Source organism: Clarias gariepinus, chromosome 7 (genome assembly GCF_024256425.1).
Source record: "Clarias gariepinus isolate MV-2021 ecotype Netherlands chromosome 7, CGAR_prim_01v2, whole genome shotgun sequence".
In the NCBI taxonomy this organism is placed as follows: domain Eukaryota; kingdom Metazoa; phylum Chordata; class Actinopteri; order Siluriformes; family Clariidae; genus Clarias; species Clarias gariepinus.
This window is the reverse complement of record NC_071106.1, coordinates 798,536-824,611: the sequence shown is the minus strand read 5'-3', so window position 1 is coordinate 824,611 and position 26,076 is coordinate 798,536. Positions and strand designations below refer to the sequence as shown.

The following is a 26,076-nucleotide window of genomic DNA, read 5'->3' as shown; positions in this document are numbered from 1 at the left end:
TTCACGTTCTGTGTTGATGTATTTGTGTGCTCAGGATTACAGGGTGATTTGATTTCAAAAATCAGTCTCAGGTACAAGCCATAATTAAAACTTACAAGCCATAAGCCTAAATTAAAGACGGCTTGGTTTTAACCTGTTGGTGCAGCGGGCTTTCCCTGACCAGGACACGCGTCCCCATAACGTCTTTAGGTTGGTTTCTGTTAACATGAAGATTTCAACACTCACTATATCAAATCTTGATACAAATCACATAAATTTTCTTTTAATTAAACTTTATTTACTGACTGCAACTTCAGGTTAAATCTTTACATAATTATTAAAATTATTAAAAAAAGAATAAAAAAATAAGCATAATGTGTTTTTTGGTTATTTTCTTCCTCCTGTTTACATTTCAATGACAAATCACAACTTATACATGTAATTAAGTCCTACGTTTGAATAATAAACATCTCTGGTTTAAGGCACTTGATTGAGGTCTTTATGTGTTTGTTTGTGTTAGTGTGTGTGTGTTATAATCTTAGGTGTCCATTGCTAATGGAGTTAAAAATGTCCTCCGTCATGGGCACATAGGCTTTTTTCCTGTCATCCAGGAAGTACATCTTATCCTTGATGGTCTTTGGATCGAATCCCTCCTCGGTCAGTTTCACCTTCATCTGTTTGTAGGTGCCTGTGGTGTCTAGCACCTCCTGCAGGAAGGCAGAGAAACACAGGATTATTGGAAAAACCCCGACACTGAGACGTGCATGTCCTTGTGATTGAGCCGTTACTACGGAAACGATAACGTATCAGAAACGAGTGCATTAATATAGACCTGCGCTACTGCCATAGCTGCTGTTATAGAGAATTAATCAATACCTTCTGTCCAATCAGAGCGCAAGATTGTAGCACCACCTTGTAAAAGGGTGAGCTTGTTACCGTTAATTAGCTTGTTAGCTAGTTATGCTAGCTTATGGTTTCCTAGGCTGTGGTTAATGTGAAGATTATGAAAGTTAATCTTACGACATAAAGGCAGTGGATGGTTGTGTTAAACTGCTGTTGTTGTGTTCGAGTGATGACGTGTTTGCGTATCATATTATAGTGTTACCTGTATCCTAATGAAGCGTGGCCGAGCGTACATGGGCAAGTAACTCTCAATGTGCTTGTACGCTGCAGAGATGTCGAAGGCCCGTCCCTCCATCAGCTTGATAGCAGCCATTCCGATTCTGCCCTCATGACCTTAAGCACACACACTTTGGTGTCAGTCAAGGCCAAATTCTCTCGTAAAACAATCATCTCGTAAACAAGCAGACAATAAACCATGAAAACTGTTAAACTTTTTATTTTATTTTATGGCACTTAAGAAACACCTTGCTTGCACAACAGGTGAAGGACCTCCGTCAGAAGTCACAAGTTTCTCAACAAGCCTGTGTTCAAACAAAGCACTCGAACTTCCACCACCTCGATAAAATAAAATAAACCTAATCCCTTAATATTAAGATTAAATTCTCTGTCACATGTCCTTGACAGAACAGGGAAAAGATTTTTTGCATATCCCATTTGGCGACAGAGCGCTGGGTCAGGAGGAAAGCAGATAGTGTGAAGCATGGCGCTTCTGGGGCTTGAACCCCCAACCTTCCAATCAGTAACCCAGATCCGTAACTGTTTGAGCCACCACTGCCCCTCGCCCCTTAAACCTAAATCTAATGGTGATGGTGATAAAAGGGAATTTTATGAAAGGCAAGATGATGATTCCATACCTGGCACTTTGACTCCATAGACATTCGCCTCCTCTATGAAATCCACCATGATCAAAATATCAGCCACTTCAGTGGTAGCCACATTCTCGCCCTTCCACCTGACACACAGCAAACAGCTATAAATACACACGCGTTAAGATTTATCCTAAACAAGCTTGATACTTTTTGATGGACATGCACCTGAACGTGTCCCCAATACGGTCCTGGAAGAAAACAAAGCCCTCTTTGTCAACTTTCATCAGGTCTCCGGAGTTAAAGTAGATGTCTCCCTGCTCAAAGACATCCCTCAGCTTCTTTTTATCTGTTTGCTGCTTGTTGTTAGCATAGCCGCTAAATGGAGCCACTTTAGTGATCTTAGCCACCAGCAGGCCCGTCTCTCCTGTACATATACACATGCACACAAACACTGAATGACTATGACTTCTCAAGTGTGTTAGCATAAAGTTTCACTACATTTAATCACTGTTCACCAACACATGATGAACCGAGCACGGCAAGGTTTATGTTCTTTAAGATAACGTCTGATAAAATAATTAATGCCAGTTGGTTTTGTAGACGTTTTGTTTAGTCTCATAGATCTTAGCCTATCAGGCTCCTCAATAATATCCAGCATGATTAATAATATCGATGTTTTAGTGTTAGCACAGATCAAGATTCCAACAAGTAGCAAACTACATTCAACAGTGTGTCATGATGCGGTGGAATCACCTTCAGGAACTATCAAGTATTGATATATGAATATTATGTATTCTTTGTAGCACAATTACATTAAAAAATTTCATCTATGAATAACCAAAAACACACTACAAAATTACTTTTATTGAAAATTAGAGATCATGCAAAGCACAATAAATTAATAATAGAATACTCAGAAGGTCACATGGGATGATGCTAATTAACTTTGACTGAGACCTCTCAGATCATCCCTTCATTCTGGGGTGAGCTGGACAAAGCTACTGGACATAAAGGTTTCTAGCACTACAATCCCATCACCTCAACTACTCAAGGGTTGGCCATTTAAACCCCATACATGACCTTTTATCCTTTAAGATTCTTCTTCTCTTATCATTTAAACTTCCTTTAAGAAGGAATGGTTGTAGTGGACGAGTACGTAGCAGCTATTAGAGCTCTGTATGAAAAGTCACCTGCAGACTTTAGGTACATCTGAAAGCTCTGTCCAACAGGGATCAGGTCAGAGCCAAAACATAGCTTGGTAGCACCAGAATACATTAATGTGCTTTGGCAAATAAGATACCATGATTGTTATCTTGACTGGTGTACAGGAAACAATACTAACTTTCGAATACTTTCTATCTGAGCTAAAGACGCCAGACACAGCATGAAGTCTTTAATATGAACAGAGTATTAGTTTTGGTATTACAGGCTTAAGGTAAAAGCTAAAGTTTAACGAAGTTTTCAGTGAACTGTTTCAACTAGGGCTGCAACTAATAAACAAACAAAAACTCCATACATTAATGGATAATTCCTTCAGTGTCTAACTGTAAAATGTGAAATCTACACCACAGGTTCCATTCTCATAAGTCAATTTATAGTTGCACAGCAAGAAGGAGGAACAGCTTCCTACAGCTGCCTGCGGGTCGAGGCATAAAAACAACTAAATTCTCATGCTGCTGACACAAATTCTTAATATGCTGACATATTATACAACGGCTAATCCACATCTGGCGGTAAAGCGGACGCTCTGAAATGCTGAAACATTCAGCTGTATAGAAATCTATACTGTATCCCTTTTCCTCCTGATCTCTAATATCGTCATACAGTATACAGTACACTAAGACTCTCTTTATATACATTTATACACTATTTATAGACTTTACACATTCTCTCCTCTCTTCGACTAAAGATCTAAAAACATCTAGACACCAGGCTGCAGTAACAGTGACCATCTTTGCAAATCTGGTCTTCAAACCAGCAGCGGTAACAGATTTGGGAGTAGAGGATGTGAATAAGGAACTAGCCTTTAGCTAAATAAATTGACTTACGCTTGAGGCCAATAAATCAAGTGTATTTTTAAAGCAACCATTTAGAAGGCAGCTGAGAGTTCCCAACATACCTCTCAAAAGTTTGGACACCCCTTTTAATTCCACTGTGTTTCCTGATTTTTTTTTCTTGTGCAAATGCACTTGACAGAACTTGTGAGAACTGTTTCAGGACAGCTAAGCGTTGTGTCTTAAAATGACAACAGACTTTTAGTGTAAATGTTGTTACTTAATAACCTAATGCCATACAAGTTATTTAAGAGTTTTGAAAAATTCTGTATTGGTCGAGAATGTGGAAAATAAATCCAAAGTTGTGTCTAAACTTTTGACTAGTCCTGTATATACTGTGTGACTGGGTAAATGTGTTTTATACGGAAGGTGTGGTTCCTGGATTGACAGGTCCCCCCCCCCAAAAAAAAAAAACACACACAAAGAACAAACATAATCTAATATTATTATATTACTACTATATTATCTGATGCTGAAAAATATTCAGCATGAAATAAGGGAGCCATGTTTTCCTTAAGCCCTGTGTGATAAAACAAGGTCACCGTGTGCACACGCATTTCTGATGTGTGCAGATTACACACTCTCACAGTACACACTCTCAGTCCATATAGCATGTCTAAAACGTAAACATTTATTATTTATTTAAATATTTATTAGGTCTTCAGACTCACCAGCAGAAACCTCCACGCAGAATCCTCGGGAGTCTCGCACCGGTTCTCCCAGCTCAGGGTCGTATTTGATCAAAGCAAAGCGTGAAAGTTTCTACAGAAACACACATCATGAGCTGGAGAACGTTAACAAGACTATAAACACCACTTATATTTATTATTTACTAAATTTTACAGGTATGTTTGCTAAATTCCTCGCTGACCTTTAGGATCACATTCATCCGACCGATGGCGCCTACTTTCCCGGTGTAGTTCACAAAACCGATGTTTCCTTCCGTCGCTCCGTAGCACTCGCAGACACGTATATCTCCAAACCGCTGCAGGAACTCTACCCACGTGTCGGGACGGATACCGTTCCCCAGAGCAAGACGCACGTTGTGCATGCGATCCGAGTCTGCCTACATGAGAAGACGTGTGTGAGACGGTTAGTGTGTTACCTTGGGTGTGTGTTGGGTTTGTGTTCAGTGTGTTGTGTTGTGTTACCTTGGGTGTGTGTTAGGGTTGTGTACAGTGTGTTGTGTTGTGTTACCTTGGGTGTGTGTTAGGGTTGTTTACAGTGTGTTGTGTTGTGTTACCTTGGGTGTGTGTTGGGTTTGTGTTCAGTGTGTTGTGTTGTGTACAGCTTTTGACACCGTTGATCACGCTATTCTTCTTCACAGATTAGAAAATGTAGTGGGAATTAAGGGTACAGCCCTCTCCTGGCTCAGATCCTATCTGACCCATCGTTATCAGTATGTAGACTTAAATGGTGATTATTCTGCATGTTCTCTAGTGGAGTTTGGTGTTCCACAGGGTTCAGTTTTAGGTCCACTGCTTTTTTCCCTTTACATGCTTCCTCTGGGCAACATAATCCGTAAGCATGGTATTAGTTTTCACTGTTATGATGACGACACACAGTTATATGTCTCAGCAAAACCTGATGAGATAAACCAGCTTACTAAAGTTGAGCAATGTGTGCAGGACATAAGAGATTAGATGCTAATTAACTTTCTTCTGCTTAATCCTGATAAGACAAAAGTCCTAGTAATAGGACCGCATACAGCTAGAAGTAAGATTTTAGATTACACTGTAACTTTAGATGGCCTTTCTGTTCCATCAAGTGCAACAGTAAAAGATCTCGGTGTGATTATAGATTCCAGCCTTTCATTTGAAGCTCATGTAGATAATATTACCAGGATAGCATTCTTTCATCTCAGAAATATTGCCAAGATAAGAAATATATTGTTGCTAAACGATGCAGAAAAACTAGTTCATGCTTTTATCACCTCTAGGTTGGACTATTGTAATGCCTTACTGTCTGTTTGTTTAACTAGGTGCATAAACAAGCTTTAGTTAGTCCAGAATGCAGCAGAATGCCAGGAAGTCCTCACTAGAACCAGAAGATATGAGCACATCACCCCTATCTTATCTTCACTGCATTGGCTCCCTGTGAAATTTCACATTGATTTTATAAAGCATTAAATGATCTCGCGCCGCAGTATCTGAGTGAACTGCTAGTGGCTTACAATCCGCCACGCCTACTTTAATCAAAGGATGCAGGCTGCATGTCAGTACCGCGTATTATGAAAACTACAGCTGGGGGCGGAGCTTTTTCTTACAAAGCCCCAAAATTATGGAATAGTCTTCCAAATAATGTTCGGGACTCAGACACAGTCTCAGTGTTTAAGTCTAGGCTAAAAATCTATTTATTTAATCAAGCATTTTTTATAAATAAATTAGCCTTAGGTAAGTGGTAGGTGTTTCGCCTGCCATGTGGAAGGCCCGGGTTTGATTCCCAGCCAGTGCCCAAACCCCAGCCACTGGATGCAGTGCCGGTCCCAAGCCCGGATAAAAAGGGAGGATTGCGTCAGGAAGGGCATCCGGCGTAAAACCTGTGCTAAGTTGTAGTGCGGACTGGGTATTCTGCTGTGGCGACCCCTTGTCAGGAGCAGCCGAAAGAACAACAACATTAGCCTTAGGTAAAGGAGCAGATCTGGGGGACTCATGGACGTAGAGTATTATGGTGAACTGGTATGTTTAGATGCTGTCTTCCTCACTCTCATTGATCACTCAGGTTTGCTGACAGTGAGGTGATTGGTTCTCTTTGGAAGTGCTGGTGTTGGCAGCTGTTACTCTGAGGACTTGACTGTTCGATAGTTCAGGACTGAAACTTTATACTCAATACCTGAGTTTTCAATAACTACCTGGACTCCATATTAACATCAATTAACATCAACTGTTATGCTGAACTGGCTGCCACCTAACACACAGTATGAATGCAGATCAATTCCTGCTTTCTGTTTCACCCAGATGAGGATGGGTTCCCTGTTGAGTCTGGTTCCTCTCAAGGTTTCTTCCTATTACCATCTCAGGGAGTTTTTCCTTGCCACTGTCGCCCTCGGCTTGCTCACCAGGGACAAACTGACCATTTTGTGATCATTTTAAGCCTAATCAGATGTGTATGGCGTTATATTCCTGCCACAATTCCGAGCGCGTAGTTTGACATTTTGAGAGCAGACAAAGCACTCTATGCGCGTGCAATGTCTTCACTGCGCGCTCAACAGCTCGATTCTGCGCGTGTAGTTCCTCCCCTGCTCGCTCAACATGTTCTCCGCGCACGCGCGACTTCTCGATTCTCTGCGCGCTCGACTCTGTCTGCACGCGCGTGCAACGTTTGTTTTCTGTGCGCGCTCGACTCTGCCTGTACGCTCGCTCAACTTTGTCCAGTGTTACAAAACTGCCACAAAATCAGCCAATTACAGACTTCCACACACTACTTCTGATTGGCTGTTTCTCCTCCAATCAAGTGGCACTACTATCGACCGCTTAACGGAAGCATTGTAAATAAAGGTTTATAAGTGAAGCGGCCGAGTTGTCTGATTTGAATTTTAGTCGATGTAGTCTAACAATGAGCTATATGAATAATTAGATAAGTGAATAAAAACACACAATGGACAAACGAAACTGGTATATACTAATACTTCATTAAATAAAAATAAATACTATTATATTTGTTTATAATATTTATAAATAAATGCAAATTTATTTACATTGCTTCCCTTATATACTGTAATTTATTTTCATTTGTATATAATTATATATAATATAATTTTAATTTCTTATTATTTTCTTTTGATTTTGTAAAGCTGCTTTGAGACAATGACCATTTTAAAAGCACATATTGCCAGCTGATAGGGAAGGAACAGCCAATCAGAAGTAGTGTGTGGAAGTCTGTGATTGGCTGGTTTTGTGGCAGTTTTGTAACACTGGACAATGTTGAGCGAGCGTACAGGCAGAGTCGAGCGCGCACAGAAAACAAACGTTGCACGCGCGTGCAGACAGAGTCGAGCGCGCAGAGAATCGAGAAGTCGCGCGTGCGCGGAGAACATGTTGAGCGAGCAGGGGAGGAACTACACGCGCAGAATCGAGCTGTTGAGCGCGCAGTGGAGACATTGCACGCGCATAGAGTGCTTTGTCTGCGCTCAAAATGTCAAACCACGCGCTAGGAATTGTGGCAGGAATATAACGCCATAAATGTGTGTTAAGGTTGTGTACAGTGTGTTGTGTTGTGTTACCTTGGGTGTGTGTTAGGGTCGTGTACAGTGTGTTGTGTTGTGTTACCTTGGGTGTGTTACAGAGGTAGCGCATGATCTCGCCGATATACTGGATAACCGTCACATTGTGTTTCCTGCAGTCAATCCAGAACTGAGACACTGAGAACTTTCTCTTCAACACCACCGTGACTCCTGAACACACACACACACACACGCCATAGCAAAGGCAAAAAATAACCCCACCATAAGTTACCGTGGTCGTGTGTGAGGGGGTGGGTGGGGGATTACTGGGGTCTGAAAGACCTACCGCGCTCTATTGCCCCCGTCAGGCCCATGAGGAGGCCAGCGCTGTGGTAGAGGGGCAGGTACACGTAGATGATGTCATCAGAATGGACGCCGGACATGCTCTGTAAGAAGGAGGCCAACCAAACCCTCTCATGACTGATCACAGCTGCTTTCGGGAGACCTTAAAGTGTGTACACACACACACATACACACACACACACACACACACACACACATACACACACACATATGTTTGTGTATGAGAATTAACACTTACATTTCATACGTTTCCACCGTCACTGGATTTATAAAATATGTGGCTGGCTTGCAAAATCTTAAATACGTGTGTGTGTCAGTGTGTGTGTGAGTGTGTGTGTGTGTGTGTCCTACCAGTGGTGCCTGAAGTGTAGATGTAGAATGCAGGGCTCTTCATGGTGACTCTGGATCGGAGTGATCGTGGGAGTTCCTCATCGCTCGCAGCATTCATTTTCTCGCTAAGGTTCACGAGTCCATCCTGCTCGCAGCTCTCTCCCAGGAGGAACACACCAACCTCCTGCTCTCTCAGTGCTGGAAGTATTTCCTCCACGGCGTCCTTTAGATCTGCAGATTTAAAGCTTTCTTAAAAAATAATATGATCCATATCTGACCACGCACAGCAAGAACATCACACGAGGCAGGAAATACATGGACATGTGGCAGGACGCAGCATATACAGCTAAAACTGCTCACTCACACACACACACACACACACACACACACACACACACACACACACATGGTCTACACTGCATTAATCTGTGTACAGGGTTGCGGCGACCTGGACTATCCCAGGAGATTTATGGCATGAGATGAGGGGTACACCCTGGACAGGGTACCAATCTATAACACACACACACACACACACACACACACACGGGAATCAAGCCCAAATCATTCCAGAATTCTTTAAATTAGCGGTTATTAAACCAATAATTAAGAAACCTGACCTCGACCCCTGTCAGCTGTCCAGTTACAGACCAATATCAAACCTCCCCTTTATCTCTAAGATCCTGGAAAAGATAGTAGCGGAGCAGCTATGCTCATATATACATAGAAATGGCATACATGAACTGTATCAGTCAGGATTTAGGCCTCATCACAGTACAGAGACAGCGCTCGTTAAAGTAGTAAATGACATTCTATTGGCCTCTGATCAGGGTTGTGTAACTATGCTTGTATTACTCGACCTCAGTGCAGCTTTTGACTGATCGTTATCAGTTTGCACACACACACACACACACACACACACACACACACACACAAAGTATGGGCGTTTTGGAAACACCAATAGAAACACTGCATGTCTTTGCACTGTGGGGGGGAAACGCAGTAAGCGCATGGAGATCACACACACAGGCGGAGCGGAGGAGAGAATTCGACCCCAAACCCTGGTGGTTTCACCCTGATGGTGCGTCCGCTACGCCTCCTGATGTAGATATTACTACTAGAATGGCCTTCTGTCATCTCTAAATATATCACTGGGATTAGAAGTAGAATGTTTTGTGTGTGATTGTGAGGAGTGTGTGTGATTATGAGGAGTGTGTGAGATTATAAGGAGTGTGTGTGATTATAAGGAGTGTGTGATTATAACGAGTGTGTGTGATTATGAGGAGTGTGTGTGATTATAAGGAGTGTGTGTGTGATTATAAGGAGTGTGTGTGTGATTATAAGGAGTGTGTGTGATTATATGGAGTGTGTGTAATTATAAGGAGTGTGTGTGATTATATGGAGTGTGTGTAATTGTGAAGAGTGTGTGTGATTGTGAGGAGTGTGTGTGATTGTGAGGAGTGTGTGTGATTATAATGAGCGTGTGTGATTATGAAGTGTGTGTGATTATGATGAGTGTGTGTGTGATAATGAAGAGTGTGTGTGTGATTATAAGGAGCGTGTGTGATTATGAGTGTGTGTAATTGTGAGGAGTGTGTGATTATAAGGAGTGTGTGTGATTATAAGGAGTGTGTGATTATAAGGAGTGTGTGTGATGGTGAGGAGTGTGTGTGATTATAAGGAGTGTGTGATTATAAGGAGTGTGTGTGATGATAAGGAGTGTGTGTGTGATGTGAGGAGTGTGTGTGATTATAAGGAGCGTGTGTGATTATAAGGAGCATGTGTAATTGTGAAGAGTGTGTGTGATTATGAGGAGTGTGTGTGTGATTGTGAGGAGTGTGTGTGATTATAAGGAGTGTGTGTGATTATAAGGAGTGTGTGTGATTATGAGGAGTGTGTGTGATTATAAGGAGTGTGTGTGATTATGAGGAGTGTGTGTGATTATAAGGAGTGTGTGTGATTATAAGGAGTGTGTGTGATTATGAGGAGTGTGTGTGATTATGAGGAGTGTGTGTGTGTGATTATGAGGAGTGTGTGTGATTATAAGGAGTGTGTGTGATTATAAGGAGCGTGTGTGATTGTGAGGAGTGTGTGTGATTATAAGGAGTGTGTGTGATTGTGAGGAGTGTGTGTGATTATAAGGAGTGTGTGTAATTGTGAGGAGTGTGTGTGATTATAAGGAGTGTGTGTAATTGTGAGGAGTGTGTGTGATTATAAGGAGTGTGTGTGATTATAAGTGTGTGTAATTATAAGGAGTGTGTGTGATTATAAGGAGTGTGTGTAATTGTGAGGAGTGTGTGTGATTATAAGGAGTGTGTGTGAGTGTGTGTGTGATTATAAGGAGTGTGTGTGATTGTGAGGAGTGTGTGTGATTATAAGGAGTGTGTGTGATTATAAAGAGTGTGTGTGATTATGAGTGTGTGTGATTATAAGAAGTGTGATTATAAGGAGTGTGTGTGATTATATGGAGTGTGTGTGATTATAAGGAGTGTGTGTGATTATATGGAGTGTGTGTAATTATAAGGAGTGTGTGTGATTATATGGAGTGTGTGTAATTGTGAAGAGTGTGTGTGATTGTGAGGAGTGTGTGTGATTGTGAGGAGTGTGTGTGATTATAATGAGCGTGTGTGATTATGAAGTGTGTGTGATTATGATGAGTGTGTGTGTGATTATGAAGAGTGTGTGTGATTATAAGGAGCATGTGTGATTATGAGTGTGTGTGATTATGAGTGTGTGTACTTGTGAGGAGTGTGTGATTATAAAGAGTATGTGTGATTATAAGGAGTGTGTGATTATAAGGAGTGTGTGTGATGGTGAGGAGTGTGTGTGATTATAAGGAGTGTGTGATTATAAGAAGTGTGTGTGATTATAAGGAGTGTGTGTGTGATTGTGAGGAGTGTGTGTGATTATAAGGAGCGTGTGTGATTATAAGGAGCATGTGTAATTGTGAAGAGTGTGTGTGATTATGAGGAGTGTGTGTGTGATTGTGAGGAGTGTGTGTGATTATAAGGAGTGTGTGTGATTATAAGGAGTGTGTGTGATTGTGAAGAGTGTGTGTGATTATATGGAGTTTGTGTGATTATAAGGAGTGTGTGTGATTATAAGGAGTGTGTGTGATTATAAGGAGTGTGTGTAATTGTGAAGAGTGTGTGTGATTATAAGGAGTGTGTGTGATTGTGAGGAGTGTGTGTGATTATAAGGAGTGTGTGTGATTATAAGGAGTGTGTGTGATTGTGAGGAGTGTGTGTGATTATAAGGAGTGTGTGTGATTGTGAGGAGTGTGTGTGATTATAAGGAGTGTGTGTAATTGTGAGGAGTGTGTGTGATTATAAGGAGTGTGTGTAATTGTGAGGAGTGTGTGTGATTATAAGGAGTGTGTGTGATTATAAGTGTGTGTAATTATAAGGAGTGTGTGTGATTATAAGGAGTGTGTGTAATTGTGAGGAGTGTGTGTGATTATAAGGAGTGTGTGATTATAAGGAGTGTGTGTGATGGTGAGGAGTGTGTGTGATTATAAGGAGTGTGTGTGATTATAAGGAGTGTGTGTGATTATGAGTGTGTGTGATTATAAGAAGTGTGATTATAAGGAGTGTGTGTGATTATATGGAGTGTGTGTGATTATAAGGAGTGTGTGTGATTATATGGAGTGTGTGTAATTATAAGGAGTGTGTGTGATTATATGGAGTGTGTGTAATTGTGAAGAGTGTGTGTGATTGTGAGGAGTGTGTGTGATTGTGAGGAGTGTGTGTGATTATAATGAGCGTGTGTGATTATGAAGTGTGTGTGATTATGATGAGTGTGTGTGTGATTATGAAGAGTGTGTGTGATTATAAGGAGCATGTGTGATTATGAGTGTGTGTGATTATGAGTGTGTGTACTTGTGAGGAGTGTGTGATTATGAAGAGTGTGTGTGATTATAAGGAGTGTGTGATTATGAAGTGTGTGTGATTATGAAGAGTGTGTGTGTGATTATAAGGAGTGTGTGATTATGAGGAGTGTGTGTGATTATAAGGAGTGTGTGTGATTATAAGGAGTGTGTGTGATTGTAAGGAGTGTGTGTGATTATAAGGAGTGTGTGTGTGATTGTGAGGAGTGTGTGTGATTATAAGGAGCGTGTGTGATTATAAGGAGCATGTGTAATTGTGAAGAGTGTGTGTGATTATGAGGAGTGTGTGTGTGATTGTGAGGAGTGTGTGTGATTATAAGGAGTGTGTGTGATTATAAGGAGTGTGTGTGATTATGAGGAGTGTGTGTGATTATAAGGAGTGTGTGTGATTATAAGGAGTGTGTGTGATTATAAGGAGTGTGTGTGATTATAAGGAGTGTGTGTGATTATGAGGAGTGTGTGTGATTATAAGGAGTGTGTGTAATTGTGAAGAGTGTGTGTGATTATAAGGAGTGTGTGTGTGATTGTGAGGAGTGTGTGTGATTATAAGGAGTGTGTGTGATTATAAGGAGTGTGTGTGATTATAAGGAGTGTGTGTGATTGTGAGGAGTGTGTGTGATTATAAGGAGTGTGTGTAATTGTGAGGAGTGTGTGTGATTATAAGGAGTGTGTGTGATTATAAGGAGTGTGTGTGATTGTGAGGAGTGTGTGTGATTATAAGGAGTGTGTGTGATTATAAGGAGTGTGTGTGATTGTGAGGAGTGTGTGTATTATGAGGAGTGTGTGTGATTATAAGGAGTGTGTGTGATTATAAGGAGTGTGTGTGATTATAAGGAGTGTGTGTGATTGTGAGGAGTGTGTGTGATTATAAGGAGTGTGTGTGATTATGAGGAGTGTGTGTGATTATAAGGAGTGTGTGTGTGATTATAAGGAGTGTGTGTGATTATAAGGAGTGTGTGTGATTGTGAGGAGTGTGTGTGATTATAAGGAGTGTGTGTGATTATAAGGAGTGTGTGTGATTATAAGGAGTGTGTGTGATTATAAGGAGTGTGTGTGATTATAAGGAGTGTGTGTGATTATAAGGAGTGTGTGTGATTATGAGGAGTGTGTGTGATTATGAGGAGTGTGTGTGATTATGAGGAGTGTGTGTAATTGTGAAGAGTGTGTTAGCATTCTAATATGTAAGTGCCTCCACTGGGCCGATGGTCTCCTGTGCTTTTTCTCCATTTTTTTTAGATAAATCACAAATGCAATCTCTAGGAAACACACTGGGACAACTGCACTCAGAAAAGTACAGGACAGTGGGGGAGGGGCGAGAGAAATAGAAGTAGAAAAGAGGAAAAGGAATTAGAAGGCACTGACAAAGAACAAGAAGAAGAAGAAGGAGGAATGCATTTCTTTCTTGAATAAATAAATCTGTGTAATGAGGAACAGAGAGCTTCTACTAAAGTCTGAGAGACGTGAGACAGCCACAAGTTGCTGTCCTCCTGTACACTGAACACACTCCTCGAGTTCAACAGGGCAAAGAGCACACACATCAGATAACAGCCCTGCTGATTACACCCGGCTTTCCCAATCCAGTCCTGAACAAACTGCAGAGAACCTGCACACTTCCTCACTACAGAACACAAGCACACACTTACACACACTACAGGACAAACATCTACACGTCCACACAGAGAGCAGGATGAGGCTCAAACCCAGGACGACAGGACGACCACTCACACAGCATGACTTCCCATCCATGTGCTCGACACTGTGGACACACACGCAGTTTGTTTTAGCTCATTTCCCAGAGCTCGTATATCCCGGCGTCGGGATGAGAGAGGAACTCGACATTATGTCCTTAAACACAACAGGAATCTCACACTCTGATCAATCTCCTGCAAGGTGCACAAAAAGAGAGGGTGGGTACTGGTTTCGCCGGTTTTACGAAAACCTGGCCCCGAAGCGGACGCGCTCGGTGTAAGAACCTCCGGAGGTAAATCAGGTCAGGTTGCAGGGTGCACAGGTAACAGTCAAGGGGACTTTACTAAAAAAACTGTTGTTTTTAGTAACATATTGTATCTCATTTTATTCAGATGAGCTCAGATGTGTAGTTAATGCAGAGCTAAGCAGTGTGCACATGAGAAAACGTCACACAAGTGTCACACTAATGTCCTTTAATTACAGGAGAGACACCCCTAATGTGTTATTGGTTAAAAGTAACAAGGATGAGTAAAGAAAAAAAAATATATTAGGCCTTTGAGTGACATGTGGTATGAATGAGAGTGACTGAGAATGAACCTCTTGTCATTACATCACAGCCACAGAGAAACAAATGCTGACGCAATGCTGATAAATCATGTTGTAACGTATAGAAGAACTGGATATATTACATTACCTACAGTCACAAGACCTGGACAGGCAGAGAATGAGGTTATCAGCATGCAAAGCCTTTTCTTTTCTTTTTTTAATAACAATTTACGTTTATCATTTCTCACTAAAATGTATGGGCTAATGGCAAGCACGGTGTAGGGTTAATTAAGGGAATTGAACTGGCGGTGATCAACACAAAGTAAGATTTTAGGTCCCACAAACTTACCTACCCGAGTCTTTAGCTGAAATAATTCCAGTGTTTAATTCTTTATTGAAAGCTGTTGTCATGTTAAACACCAGCAACTCCTTATTGTCCAGCAGAACAAGGTCATAAAGCAAAGCATATCACAGCTACAATTCACACATACACGTCAAGTCTTAGGTCACATTGTTTTGGGACGAGATAAACCTTTGGATCCAAGTACAGTAGTGGTCCAAAATATTCTAAAACAGGAGTTTGCGTGGTTATAGCACATGAAATTTGCATGAACGCAGAGTGCATGGGTCAGAAGAACCAACTAGAGTGACAGGAACAACGCAGAACCACGACTCTCCACTCAAACTCATCACAACAATAAGTACAGTACATTTAAGGACAACACGTGAGGAAATTGTACGGTGTTAAAGTATCAGTAGCACAGAGTAACATATGGTGACGTAAAAGTAACAGTAACTAGAGTTAAAAGGAAGTGTTGTAACTACTGACATGATAGAAGTGACTGATACAGACGTACACATCGGCTTGGTAAGAGATATGGAGACAATCCAGCTACCCTTGGCCAAAAGTGGACACGTGTTCTATAGGAGCAAAAGGAACATGGGGAACCCCTTATGTTCACATAACCATTTGTTTACCTAAATCTAGTAGAGATGGTAATTATTTCCCAATTGACTGTAATTGTCGGTTCATAGAGTTCTCATCTACAGATACAGTAATGTGTGTGTGGGAGTCGATCACGTCTGTGACCCAGGTATTTCAACTTATCTCACATATGTAGCCCCTACACAGTGTCAGTACACACAGAAGATCCATGGAGGCCACAGATACCAGCGAGTAGAAGGTGAAGAGATGTCCCAGGTAAATGTTACGGTTACACAAACCCACCACTGAGACACCCAGTGTATGAAATAAAGATGATGCAGACGTATGAACGGTATAATTAGACGTTTCCCCCAATATTCTCTGTTCCTGTTTGTTTGTCTTTCCTTTTCACGTTTCATAATGAGCCCTGGTCATGTGACCAAGCACACCTTATGGAAATGTTCAGGAAAAAATTGGCATGTTAAAATTATTATTATTATTATTATTATTATTATTATTATGATTATGTAATCGTTTTAAAATGGATTTTGATTTGAAATGTTTAAACAATTTGTTGCTAATTAAATAAATATTTTAGCAATAGTTTAATACTCAATGATTCTACGTTTATCGTAGATGGTTGTGATGTTTTTTCCTTTTCAGCGTCTCGTGTTTCAGTGAAAAGCAACACCACCTGTGTATTGTTTCTTGTCCGTACTCACGGTTTGTCCACACAACACACACAGTCCTAACTACCCGGTTTGGAGTAACACACTCGCCCCTTCTTTTCTCCCGCGTGTATAGAAATGCTCCCGTACCAACACGTGATCCCACCAACACCACAACATCAGGGAGATCTGAACCGCACATGTCACGCATTAACGGGAACCGCACTGTAGAGGGAAGCGACCCAACACAAGCGATAAAACTGATGTGTGTGAGAGTTCGTCTCTAACAACTAACACTGTGGCTCTGGGTGAGAAAACATTCACGTTCTTAACAATCAGCTGTGATTCTCACACAAAACAACCCAAACACACACACACACACACACACTTTACTACCAGCTGCACAGAGATGCCTTTGTTTGAACACACGCGTGTGCTTTTCATGTCCACCATTAATCTACAGTAAGGAAGTGTGTGTGTGTGTGTGTGTGTGAGAGATCCCTCAGTCTCAACAGCACACTGCACACTAATGATAAACCAGTGTGATACAACACACAAGAAGTAAACGCACCCTCATAAATGTATAATAACACACACACACACACACACACACACACACACACACACCTAAATGGTTGACTTATTAATAGATGATTTTAGCACTTTGCTGATTTTCCTTCTTTCAGACTCCTTTGTTCTGTAAGTGTCTCCACTTCACAGAGGAATGTTTAAAGCATTAGATCCACTGCTTCTCTAAAACACCTGGTTGCCGTGGATACGGGGTGTGAGGACGTCATAGCAGAGATTTGAGAACTTGAGGCTGACAGACAGGAAATTCATCAGGTGTAGAATAACAGCGCTGTAAGTCCTCTGTGTGTGTGTGTGTGTGTGTGTGTGTGTGTGTGTGTGTGTGTGTGCACTTTTACATGTTTCTCGTGTTTCTGTTTCTAGTCCATTATGTTTTTTGTTGTGCTGTTCATCTGTCAGGAAGTTACAGTACAATCAGTAATAAGTGAACCCTGTCCAATCGTCCATGTACATTAACGTGTGACTTTGTACTTTGCACTGATGAATTCCTAATAAAGTGCAGCGCTGTGCTTCTTCTATTACTCATTAATATTAATGTTGCAGTTTTGATCAGAAAACACTCACAGAGTTGAACTTCATAAACAATGGCGGAAGGAAGTGTGGTCCTGACGCCCGTGTCCAGCGTACAGAACCCCTGGAGAGACAGGCGGAGTGTTCGGGGTAAGTTACAGGGTTGTGCTGGTGATCCAGGTCATGTGCTGTTACTCATAGTTTTCTCATTCCCATGTTGAGAATGATTTGAAGAATTCCCCAAAGCCAATGAGAAGAATAAAAAGAAGAAGCAGGCAGAACCGCGACGCTGTGAGGTGGACCAATCACGGCTGTTCTTTCTGCGTTGTGGAGGAGGTGCGCGTCACACTGTGCTGTAGGGGGCGCTGTCAGCTACACAGCTACATATGTGTATAACACAAGTAAAGAAACGATCATTCTCCGACGTCCTCTACATCTATTCTCCAGGAGCTCCTCCGTACAGGTCCTGCACAGCTTTCAGATATAAAGAACTCATGTCACGAGAGCTAGAATTGTTTTTACTTTCATAACAGCAGTTATAATCCTAACCCAGATGTTTACAGTGATGAGGCACACCGAGTTTATAGAGCTGTGTACAGGGTTTAATCTGACTCTCGATGCCTCCTCGTCTCAGGCGTGTCCCATGATGACAACAACACCTTTACACCTTTGGTGTGTATTTTTTGCCGGACACTCCGAGTACAGGAAATTAATTTTATTACAGGATTTTAGTGTTACAGAGCATCAGGGTGGCGTTAGGTTCAATAAATCAGCTTCCCGTGTGAAAGACACACACTAATGTGTGCGCAATCCTGCAGGGGGAGGACATATTATTACATGTACATTACATATAACATTAAATAACGGTAGTTAAATGTTTATGTAATAAATCTGTCCTAAAGCAGTCTGTGGAATTTGTTTTATAATTGCTTTAAAATCTAAAAACCCAACGTTCTCCTTCTCTTCTGCCTCGATCAGATCAGGTCTGGAGATTAAACAGTTAACTGATTTTGCTAAATGTTTTGATTATTGTCCTGTTACTGAACACCTCGGTATGTGTTTTATTACCACATTATCCAGGGCCGCGACTAAATCTCTCCTCCAGTCTGTGTGTGTGTGTGTGTGTGTGTGTGTGTGTGTGTGGCACCAGTGTGTTCCCTGCCTTGTGCCTCAAGTTCCCTGGGACAGGCTCCGGACCGCCAGTGACTCTACACAGGATAAACACTACAGAGAGTGGATATATGTTCTCACACTCTCTCACACACACTCTCTCACACACACACGCACACAGTACCAGTCAAAAGTTTGGACACACCTACTTCAATGCTTTTTTGTTTAGTGATTTATTTTCTACTTTCTAGAACACTGGACTTTTTCACAACTATAACTATAGATGGCATTAGGTAATTAAATAACATCAGTAACAGTCAGTTGTTATTCTAAGACATGAAGGTCAGCTGTTCTGGAACAGTTCCTACAAGAACAGTATCGTGTCGAGTGTGTTTGTAAAACCCATCAAGCTCCATGATGAAACTGTCTCTCATGAAGACCAAAACTGAGCTCTGCTGCAGAGGAGAAGTTCATTTAGAGTCACCAGCCTTAGAAATCACCAATTAACAACCAGCACCTCAGATTAGAGCCGTTATGAAGCTTTACAGAGCAGAAGGAGCAGATAAACATCTCAATATCAACTGTTCAGAGGAGATTATTGTGTACGAGACGTGTCCGAGACTTTGTTTGGGTGGAATTTAATTGGACACATTTAATTGGATTTTTCATTTAAATTTTACACTAGCATATCTTATCTTCCTGTGGGCCGATTGTGATGAAACAAAGTCTATATCTTACCGTAAGCTCGGTAAAACACACCCAAATACACCTGTGAAAACCCCAATAACATCCATTCAGTAGTTTTTACGTGATGTGTGCACAAACAAACAGACAAACAGACAGACGGACAAAAATCTTGATGTGTTCTGTTACTCATCTTACATCGCTCCAAGATATTATTTTGCAAATATCTTTAATGTATAGACTTCAATGTACGTCCACTTTACAGTTTTGGAATCTGTATAGAATTTTGATGTCTTCAGCAATGTTTTACAGTGAAGAAAGAAATAAAAATCAAGAAAAGACCAGGGAGTTAGAAGGGGTGTCCAAAATCTATAATATACAGTCTGTTTGACTGGTACTGTATACACACACACACACACACACACACACATAGAAGCTTGGGGGTGGGCTCTGGAGGTGTGCTTCTAACTGGTTAGGAGTTATGAGGAAATGGTGTGAAGACAAGAGACCTGCACTAATTAGAGACATTTTGGTAACACTGGGTGACACGGAGCTCGTACAGACATTTGGACAAAAATGGAGCACTTTATGACAGATGGCGTGTGGTATGTAACCAGTCCGTTAATTAACATCTATTATACGGGCTTCAAACAGTTGTGAAGCCGGAGAATAAAAGGTGAAGCGCTACCATCAGTCCTGAGGTCCATGTCAAGGAAACTCCCAGACTTTAATCCCACTGAGACCTCGTGGACAAACTGCTGGACGAACAACAACCCACAAATTCTGACAAACTCTAAGCACTGATGATGTAAGGATGGGCCGCGCCATCAGTCAGGGTGTGGAACAGAAGATGATTGACAGCGTGTCAGGGTGAAGTGTCGAGGGCTTTAATAAGAAGATCAACACTGCAGATACTGAGACACTTAATGTAATTATAATAAAAGACTTTAACACTAATGAAATGTGTGTAATTATACTTCAGTAGACCAGAGGAACATCTGACACAAACATCTACACACACTGAAGCAGCAGAACTCTGTCAGGAACTTAGATCTGGGGCATTCTCATAACTATTGGCCCCCAGCTTTATGTGTGTGTGTATATGTGTGTGTGTGTGTGTGTACTCCCCCTACCCGCCCCGGTGATGAGGGTCTTTGGGTGTGTGTGTGTGTGTGTGTGTGTGTGTGTGTGTGTGTGTGTGTGTGTACTCCCCCTACCCGCCCCGGTGATGAGGGTCTTTGGGTGTGTGTGTGTGTGTGTGTGTGTGTGTGTACTCCCCCTACCCGCCCCGGTGATGAGGGTCTTTGGGTGTGTGTGTGTGTGTGTGTGTGTACTCCCCCTACCCGCCCCGGTGATGAGGGTCTTTGCCCCGCAGCAGGTGAAGCAGTGCAGGAGGCTCCTGGCCCGGATGTTGGTGTTGAGCAGCGCGACGCTGCAGCCCAGTTTAAAGAGTCCGATCCAGGTCCAGATGAGGTCCGGTTGGTTCCCGAGGAGCAGCGCCACGGTGTCGCCCTCGCGCAGCTCGGTGTGCTGGAGCAGAGCGCGCGCCGCTTTACTGCTCAACCTGTCCGCCTCGCGGTAGGTGAAGGACCGACCCTCAAACAGCACGAAGACCTTCTGAGGGTGAGACCCCACCGAGTCCAGGAACCGGTCCAGGATGGAGTAACACGGAGTGGAGCCGCGGAACCGCCTGAGCCTCAGAGCCACGCGCACTCCCTTCACCACGTACAGCACGTCGGACACCAGGTACGGGAAACACACGCGCAGCACGAGCGCCAGGAGCGCCAGGAGCGCCGCCACGAGCGCCAGGAGCGCGTACCACGCGGACATGGTGAGAGGAGACACACACACACACACACACACACACAGAGGTGTGAGAGGTGTCTCTGATCGGAGAGAGGAATAGGTCCTTGGTACACGGGTGGGAGGGGGTGGGGGTGGGGGAGGTGGTTGGGAAGGGGGGAGGGGAGAGAGAGACTCACACACACACACACACACACACAGGTGTAGAAGTGGAGTAACTCCTAACTCCAGGAACAGTCTGGTATGGAAAGCCATAAGGTCCACACTCTGTGCACTAAACACTACTACCACCAGCGGGGTGACAGAGCGACTGATACCCCAAAGGTACCGGGTCACAGTAACACCACCCCGAGTGTTTACCTGCAGTCACTGGTGTAAACAGAGTCTGGGGTTAAAAAGAGTTAAACAGTGAAGATGATCAGCTTCGATGTATTCAGTGACATCACGGGATGCGGCTAAATATACAGTCGTGACCCTCGAACGCCCATGTGCGCCCGCCGACGGGCCGCGGCTCCGACCCCACGGGTCCCTGCTAGTGAAAAGGAAGTTGTGTTGTGCAGCTGTTGTTGGAAATGAGTCCCTCGATGGAGGAAAAAGTCTTCATAGTTGTAATTATTAATTCTATTTTAAAACAGATATTTCATTTGAAAGCAGACGTGAACAGGGACCGAGTTTGGAAAAGGTGACAGGACAATCCTGAGAGAGATTTAATGAGACGACGCTGAGTAACGCAGTTCTTCTGCCTATTGTTATGGAATTTCACTATTCTGGTAGTGAACCATGTCAGCTTTATCATTATTATGATTAGCATTAGCATATCATCATTATTAGCATTATCGTGTCAGAAATGGAAAAAGTAGATCTGATAAAGATGAGGTTTTGTCTTAAAACGACTCCAGGCGTTACAATTGCTTATACAAGTGAAAATATTTGTATTTTATTTTATATGTTTATCTTCTCATCTCATCTCATCTCATCTTCTATACTGCTTTATCTTGTATTCAGGGTTGCGGGGGCCTGGAGCCTATCCCAGGAGACTTAGGGTACGGGGCAGGGTACACCCTGGACAGGGTGCCAATCCATCGCAGGGCGGACATATACACACACTCACTCATACACTAACGGCAAATTGGGAACGCCAATTAGCCTAACCTGCATATTTTTGGACTGTGGGAGGAAACCCACCAAGCACGGAGAGAACATGCAAACTCCATACACACAGAGACGGGAATCGAACCTGGCCGGGAATCGAACCCAGACCCTGGACCCGCGTGGAGCTAAAGATCCCTAAACAGATTCCCATTTATTTTCAATGGTAGCGCTAAACCACTACGGATGGAATATACTTTCGGCCGCTGTGTGGCCCGCTGGCGTCATTCTGAGCGCTGACTGGTTGAGCCAGAACCTGAGTGAGACAGACGGACGGCGGGCGTTTGCGCGACACAGACCCCGCTGATCAGTATGTTTTTATTTATTTATTTATTTATTCTTAATAAATAATAAGACACAAACAGATAAATAGACTTTATCTCAGCTCTTTCTTTGTATATCATCCTTAGGAGGGAACCATAACAGGTAAAATGGCATTGCAGAAGTTACTGTGTGAATATCACTATTACTATCGTACATAAACATGTGTAACATATTTTTGAGGGTATCTTCATCTATGTTCCCCAGAAGGGTGTGTACTAAAGTATGTGACATGATAGAACCGTAGTGTGGTACATGTCCTGTAGACTCTCTACTGGTGTCCCGCAGGGCTCAGTACTCGGTCCTCTTCTGTTCTCCCTCTATACCCGGTCTCTTGGTAAGGTCATATCATCGCATGGATTTTCATACCATTGTTATGCAGATGACACCCAGCTTACTCTCTCCTTTCCTTCCTCTGACACTCAGGTTTCCACCCGGATCTCAGCATGTCTGGCAGACATCTCATCCTGGATGGCTGCTCATCAGCTGAAGCTCAATTTCAGTAAAAAAGAACTGTTGTTTATCCCTTGTGACTCATCCCCATGTCAAGACCTTGTGATATTCCTGGACAACAACCAAATCACTCCTTCAACCACTGCCCGCAATCTTGGGGTAACCGTGGACAATCATCTGTCAGTTTCCCCACACATCGCTAACCTTACTCGCTCTTGTCGATTTCTTCTTTATAATATCAGAAGAATTCGCCCATTTCTTTCTTCACAGGCTACTCAGGTGCTTGTTCAGTCCCTTGTTATTTCAAGACTGGACTACTGCAACTCACTCCTGGCAGGCCTGCCTCTGTCCACGATTCGTCCTCTGCAACTGATCCAGAATGCAGCAGCACGTTTCGTTTTTAACCTTCCCAAGTTCTCCCACACCACCCCACTCCTCCGCTCCCTGCACTGTCTTCCTGTAGCTGTCCGCATCAAATTCAAAACGCTGATGCTTGCCTACAAAGATAAAAATGGCCCAGCACCCACTTACCTCTCTGCTCTAATCACACCAGGCACTGCACCACATTCCCTTCGATCCTCCAGCACTGCTCGCCTCATCCCACCATCTCTCAGGGATCGAGGGCGGCATTCATCCAGGCTCTTTTCTGTTCTGTTCTCTCCTAGGTGGTGGAATAAACTTCCTCTAGATGTCTGTACAGCAAAGACTTTAACTATCTTTAAACGACGACTCAAGACGCATCTGTTTCTCCAGTACTTGGACCCCCCCCCAAAAAAACCTCTTTCCAGTTGTGTTGGACTAATGGCACTTAGTTATTAACCTAGTTAACCCAATGTAAGTATTTATCTAATGATGTAAACTTTAAAGCACTTTTTATAAGTCGCTCTGGATAAGAGCGTCTGCCAAATGCCTAAATGTAAATGTAAATGTTCTACAGTATATCAGTGCCAGGGTACTGTCAAAAAAATTCTATGCTACATGCCATGCTAAATTTTCTTATGTGTTGTGTTTTCATTCAATGTTATGTTAACTGTATTCATTACATTTTTAGCTATTTCAATGTTTTGTTTGTTCTGCTGGTTGTGATGCTTAATTAAACAAAATATTTTTTCTTTGTAACAGGTAAAATGCACAAACATTTACATTTAGGCATTTGGCAGACGCTCTTATCCAGAGCGACTTACATTTTTATCTCATTATACATTTGAGCAGTTGAGGGTTAAGGGCCGCGCTCAAGGGCCCAACAGTGGCAACTTGGTGGTTGTGGGGTTTGAACCTGGGATCTTCCGAACCGTTGTCCAATGCCTTAACCACTGAGCTACCCCTGACCAAACAAGTTTGAGTCAGAGTTTTTCAGGTTTTTCGTAAGGAACCACTTGGATATCTCCGTCAAGATCCGACCAATGCAGCCTGACTGATAAAAGATAACGTGTTTCTACAGGACAGGTCTGACAAGACAAAACGCCCTGGCCGTGGTCAGTCAGACAGGAGGGGATGCTTCAGGGTTGTCTGAAACTTTTTCTGTCAGCACCACAGTGTGATGAATGAAGATGAAGAGCTGGAGAGAGCGATGCTGAGTATCTCTCCTTCCAAACTGTCTGTGCACAGATGTGAGTGAACATGTATTTTAAATTAAAAACAGATCAGTATGCCTGTTATGAAATGTGCATGCCTATGTAGTCTTTATTTCATTTTATTTTTCCATGTTTCTTTCAGCTGCTGCTTCTGCTACGCCGCCAACAACATCGACTGCCAGAGAAGGTCCAGGCATCAGGACCAGAAAGAGCTGTCCAACCAAAAGTCCTCCTGTGCTGGGACCATGAATTGTTTTTCCAAACCGAATCCAAACTTAAATCTTTCCTTCTCATTCCAAACAGGGACTCGTACACACGGGTTACCCAGTAGATTACTGACCTGCAAAGGTATTTTCTTTGTACAAGGATCTGTAGAATCATGGAGAAGGAAGGATCTGGGCATGGAGAAGGAGATGACCTGGAGAGAGTTTTAGGATTTTACATTTAATGAGATGAAAAGACGAAGATGGGAAAAGATCATGTAAGAAAGGGGGAGACTGACTGTGGTTTCTCAAGTGTGAATTTTTTTTGTTCTTCTTGTTCTTTATAGTTTTTTTATACATTTTTTTCACTAATGCTGCCTTTTGTTAAAAAGAAAAAATAACTATTAAAAATGTCCACTTATCTGATTATTATTATTATTATTATTATTATTATTATTATTTGTATCCATATGTATGTTTATCTCCTTTATCTTTCTGTTGAAATCACTTTTAGACTATCCTTTTTTGTAAATTGTATATATAATAAGCATTCAGTTTTTTTAGGGTTACCATGTTATTGTTGCCAAAAGTGTTCAATATTTGTTTAAAATTTAATAATTTCTGTATGCTTTATGTAAAAAACGTAAAAAGTGAATTATGTATAGTAAAAAGTAAAACAAATTAATGAGTGTGGGACTGTAACAAGTAATTGCAATTTAAAATTAAAAGTGTTTCAGCTGAATAAATGAAGTCAGTCTTTTTATTAACCATGCCATTACATCCAAGTTAGGCTTTAGTACTAAATGCATGTTTGTATTTGAGAATTTTGTTTTCTTAAGCTATGAAACACATTAGCACTCACCTCACAGTTGCTATAATTTAATGATAATCATAAGCAAAAAGTGTAAAACAAAGGATTCACATTTATTACATTTTTACCCAGAGTGGGATTCGAACCCTAGTTAAAAAAAAAAAAAACATTGGCTATCCCCGAGTGTCAACTATACATGACTGGCCAACCAGAGTGCCAGGAGGAAACCCGCAGTCCACGGGGAGAACACACAAATTCCGCACACACACACAGACACACAGGCCTGAAGGCGGGACTTAAACCCCACACTTAAGGTGGTCCACTACACCACTGTGCAGCTCAAGTAACAAAAAGATACTGTGTTGTGTGAGCAGCCCAGTGTATTAGTAATTGGTGTCGTCTGAGTGCAGGGATGAAGCCCCTCCTCATTCTCTCCGTGTTGACCCTCAGAGAGAGGAAGCTCTTATAACAGAGATAAGACTGCATTGTTCATGTTCCTGAGGTCTCGCTGTAGACAGAGTGCAGGTCAAGGAGCTCGGGGGGGGGCAAGGGGGGCAAG

General features: G+C 42.2%; 1 protein-coding gene across 1 annotated transcript; it reads right to left on the bottom strand.

Annotated features, from left to right (window-relative positions):
• Positions 1 to 65: 65 nt before the first annotated feature.
• Positions 66 to 21,085, bottom strand: LOC128527510 (long-chain fatty acid transport protein 2-like). Its single transcript, XM_053499933.1, has 10 exons — positions 20,547 to 21,085; positions 8,622 to 8,831; positions 8,254 to 8,412; positions 8,014 to 8,138; positions 4,617 to 4,811; positions 4,417 to 4,507; positions 1,917 to 2,115; positions 1,737 to 1,834; positions 1,085 to 1,215; positions 66 to 686 (listed from the first exon to the last, which is right to left on the bottom strand). The coding sequence occupies exons 1-10, from the start codon at positions 21,031 to 21,033 to the stop codon at positions 510 to 512; spliced, it is 1,872 nt and encodes a 623-aa protein (XP_053355908.1). The 5' UTR covers positions 21,034 to 21,085; the 3' UTR covers positions 66 to 509.
• Between the last annotated feature and the right edge of the window lie 4,991 nt (positions 21,086 to 26,076).

What these genes read in the sequence shown, in the direction of transcription:
- LOC128527510 (XM_053499933.1), bottom strand. Translation starts at nt 21,033, where the DNA reads ATGTCCGCGTGGTACGCGCTCCTGGCGCTCGTGGCGGCGCTCCTGGCG. An exon ending in CTACACTTCAGGCACCACTG is followed by an intron (nt 8,413 to 8,621) that starts GTAGGACACACA and finishes ACACACTTTAAG; the next exon opens with GTCTCCCGAAAGCAGCTGTG. An exon ending in CACGCTTCATTAGGATACAG is followed by an intron (nt 687 to 1,084) that starts GTAACACTATAA and finishes GCCTTCCTGCAG; the next exon opens with GAGGTGCTAGACACCACAGG.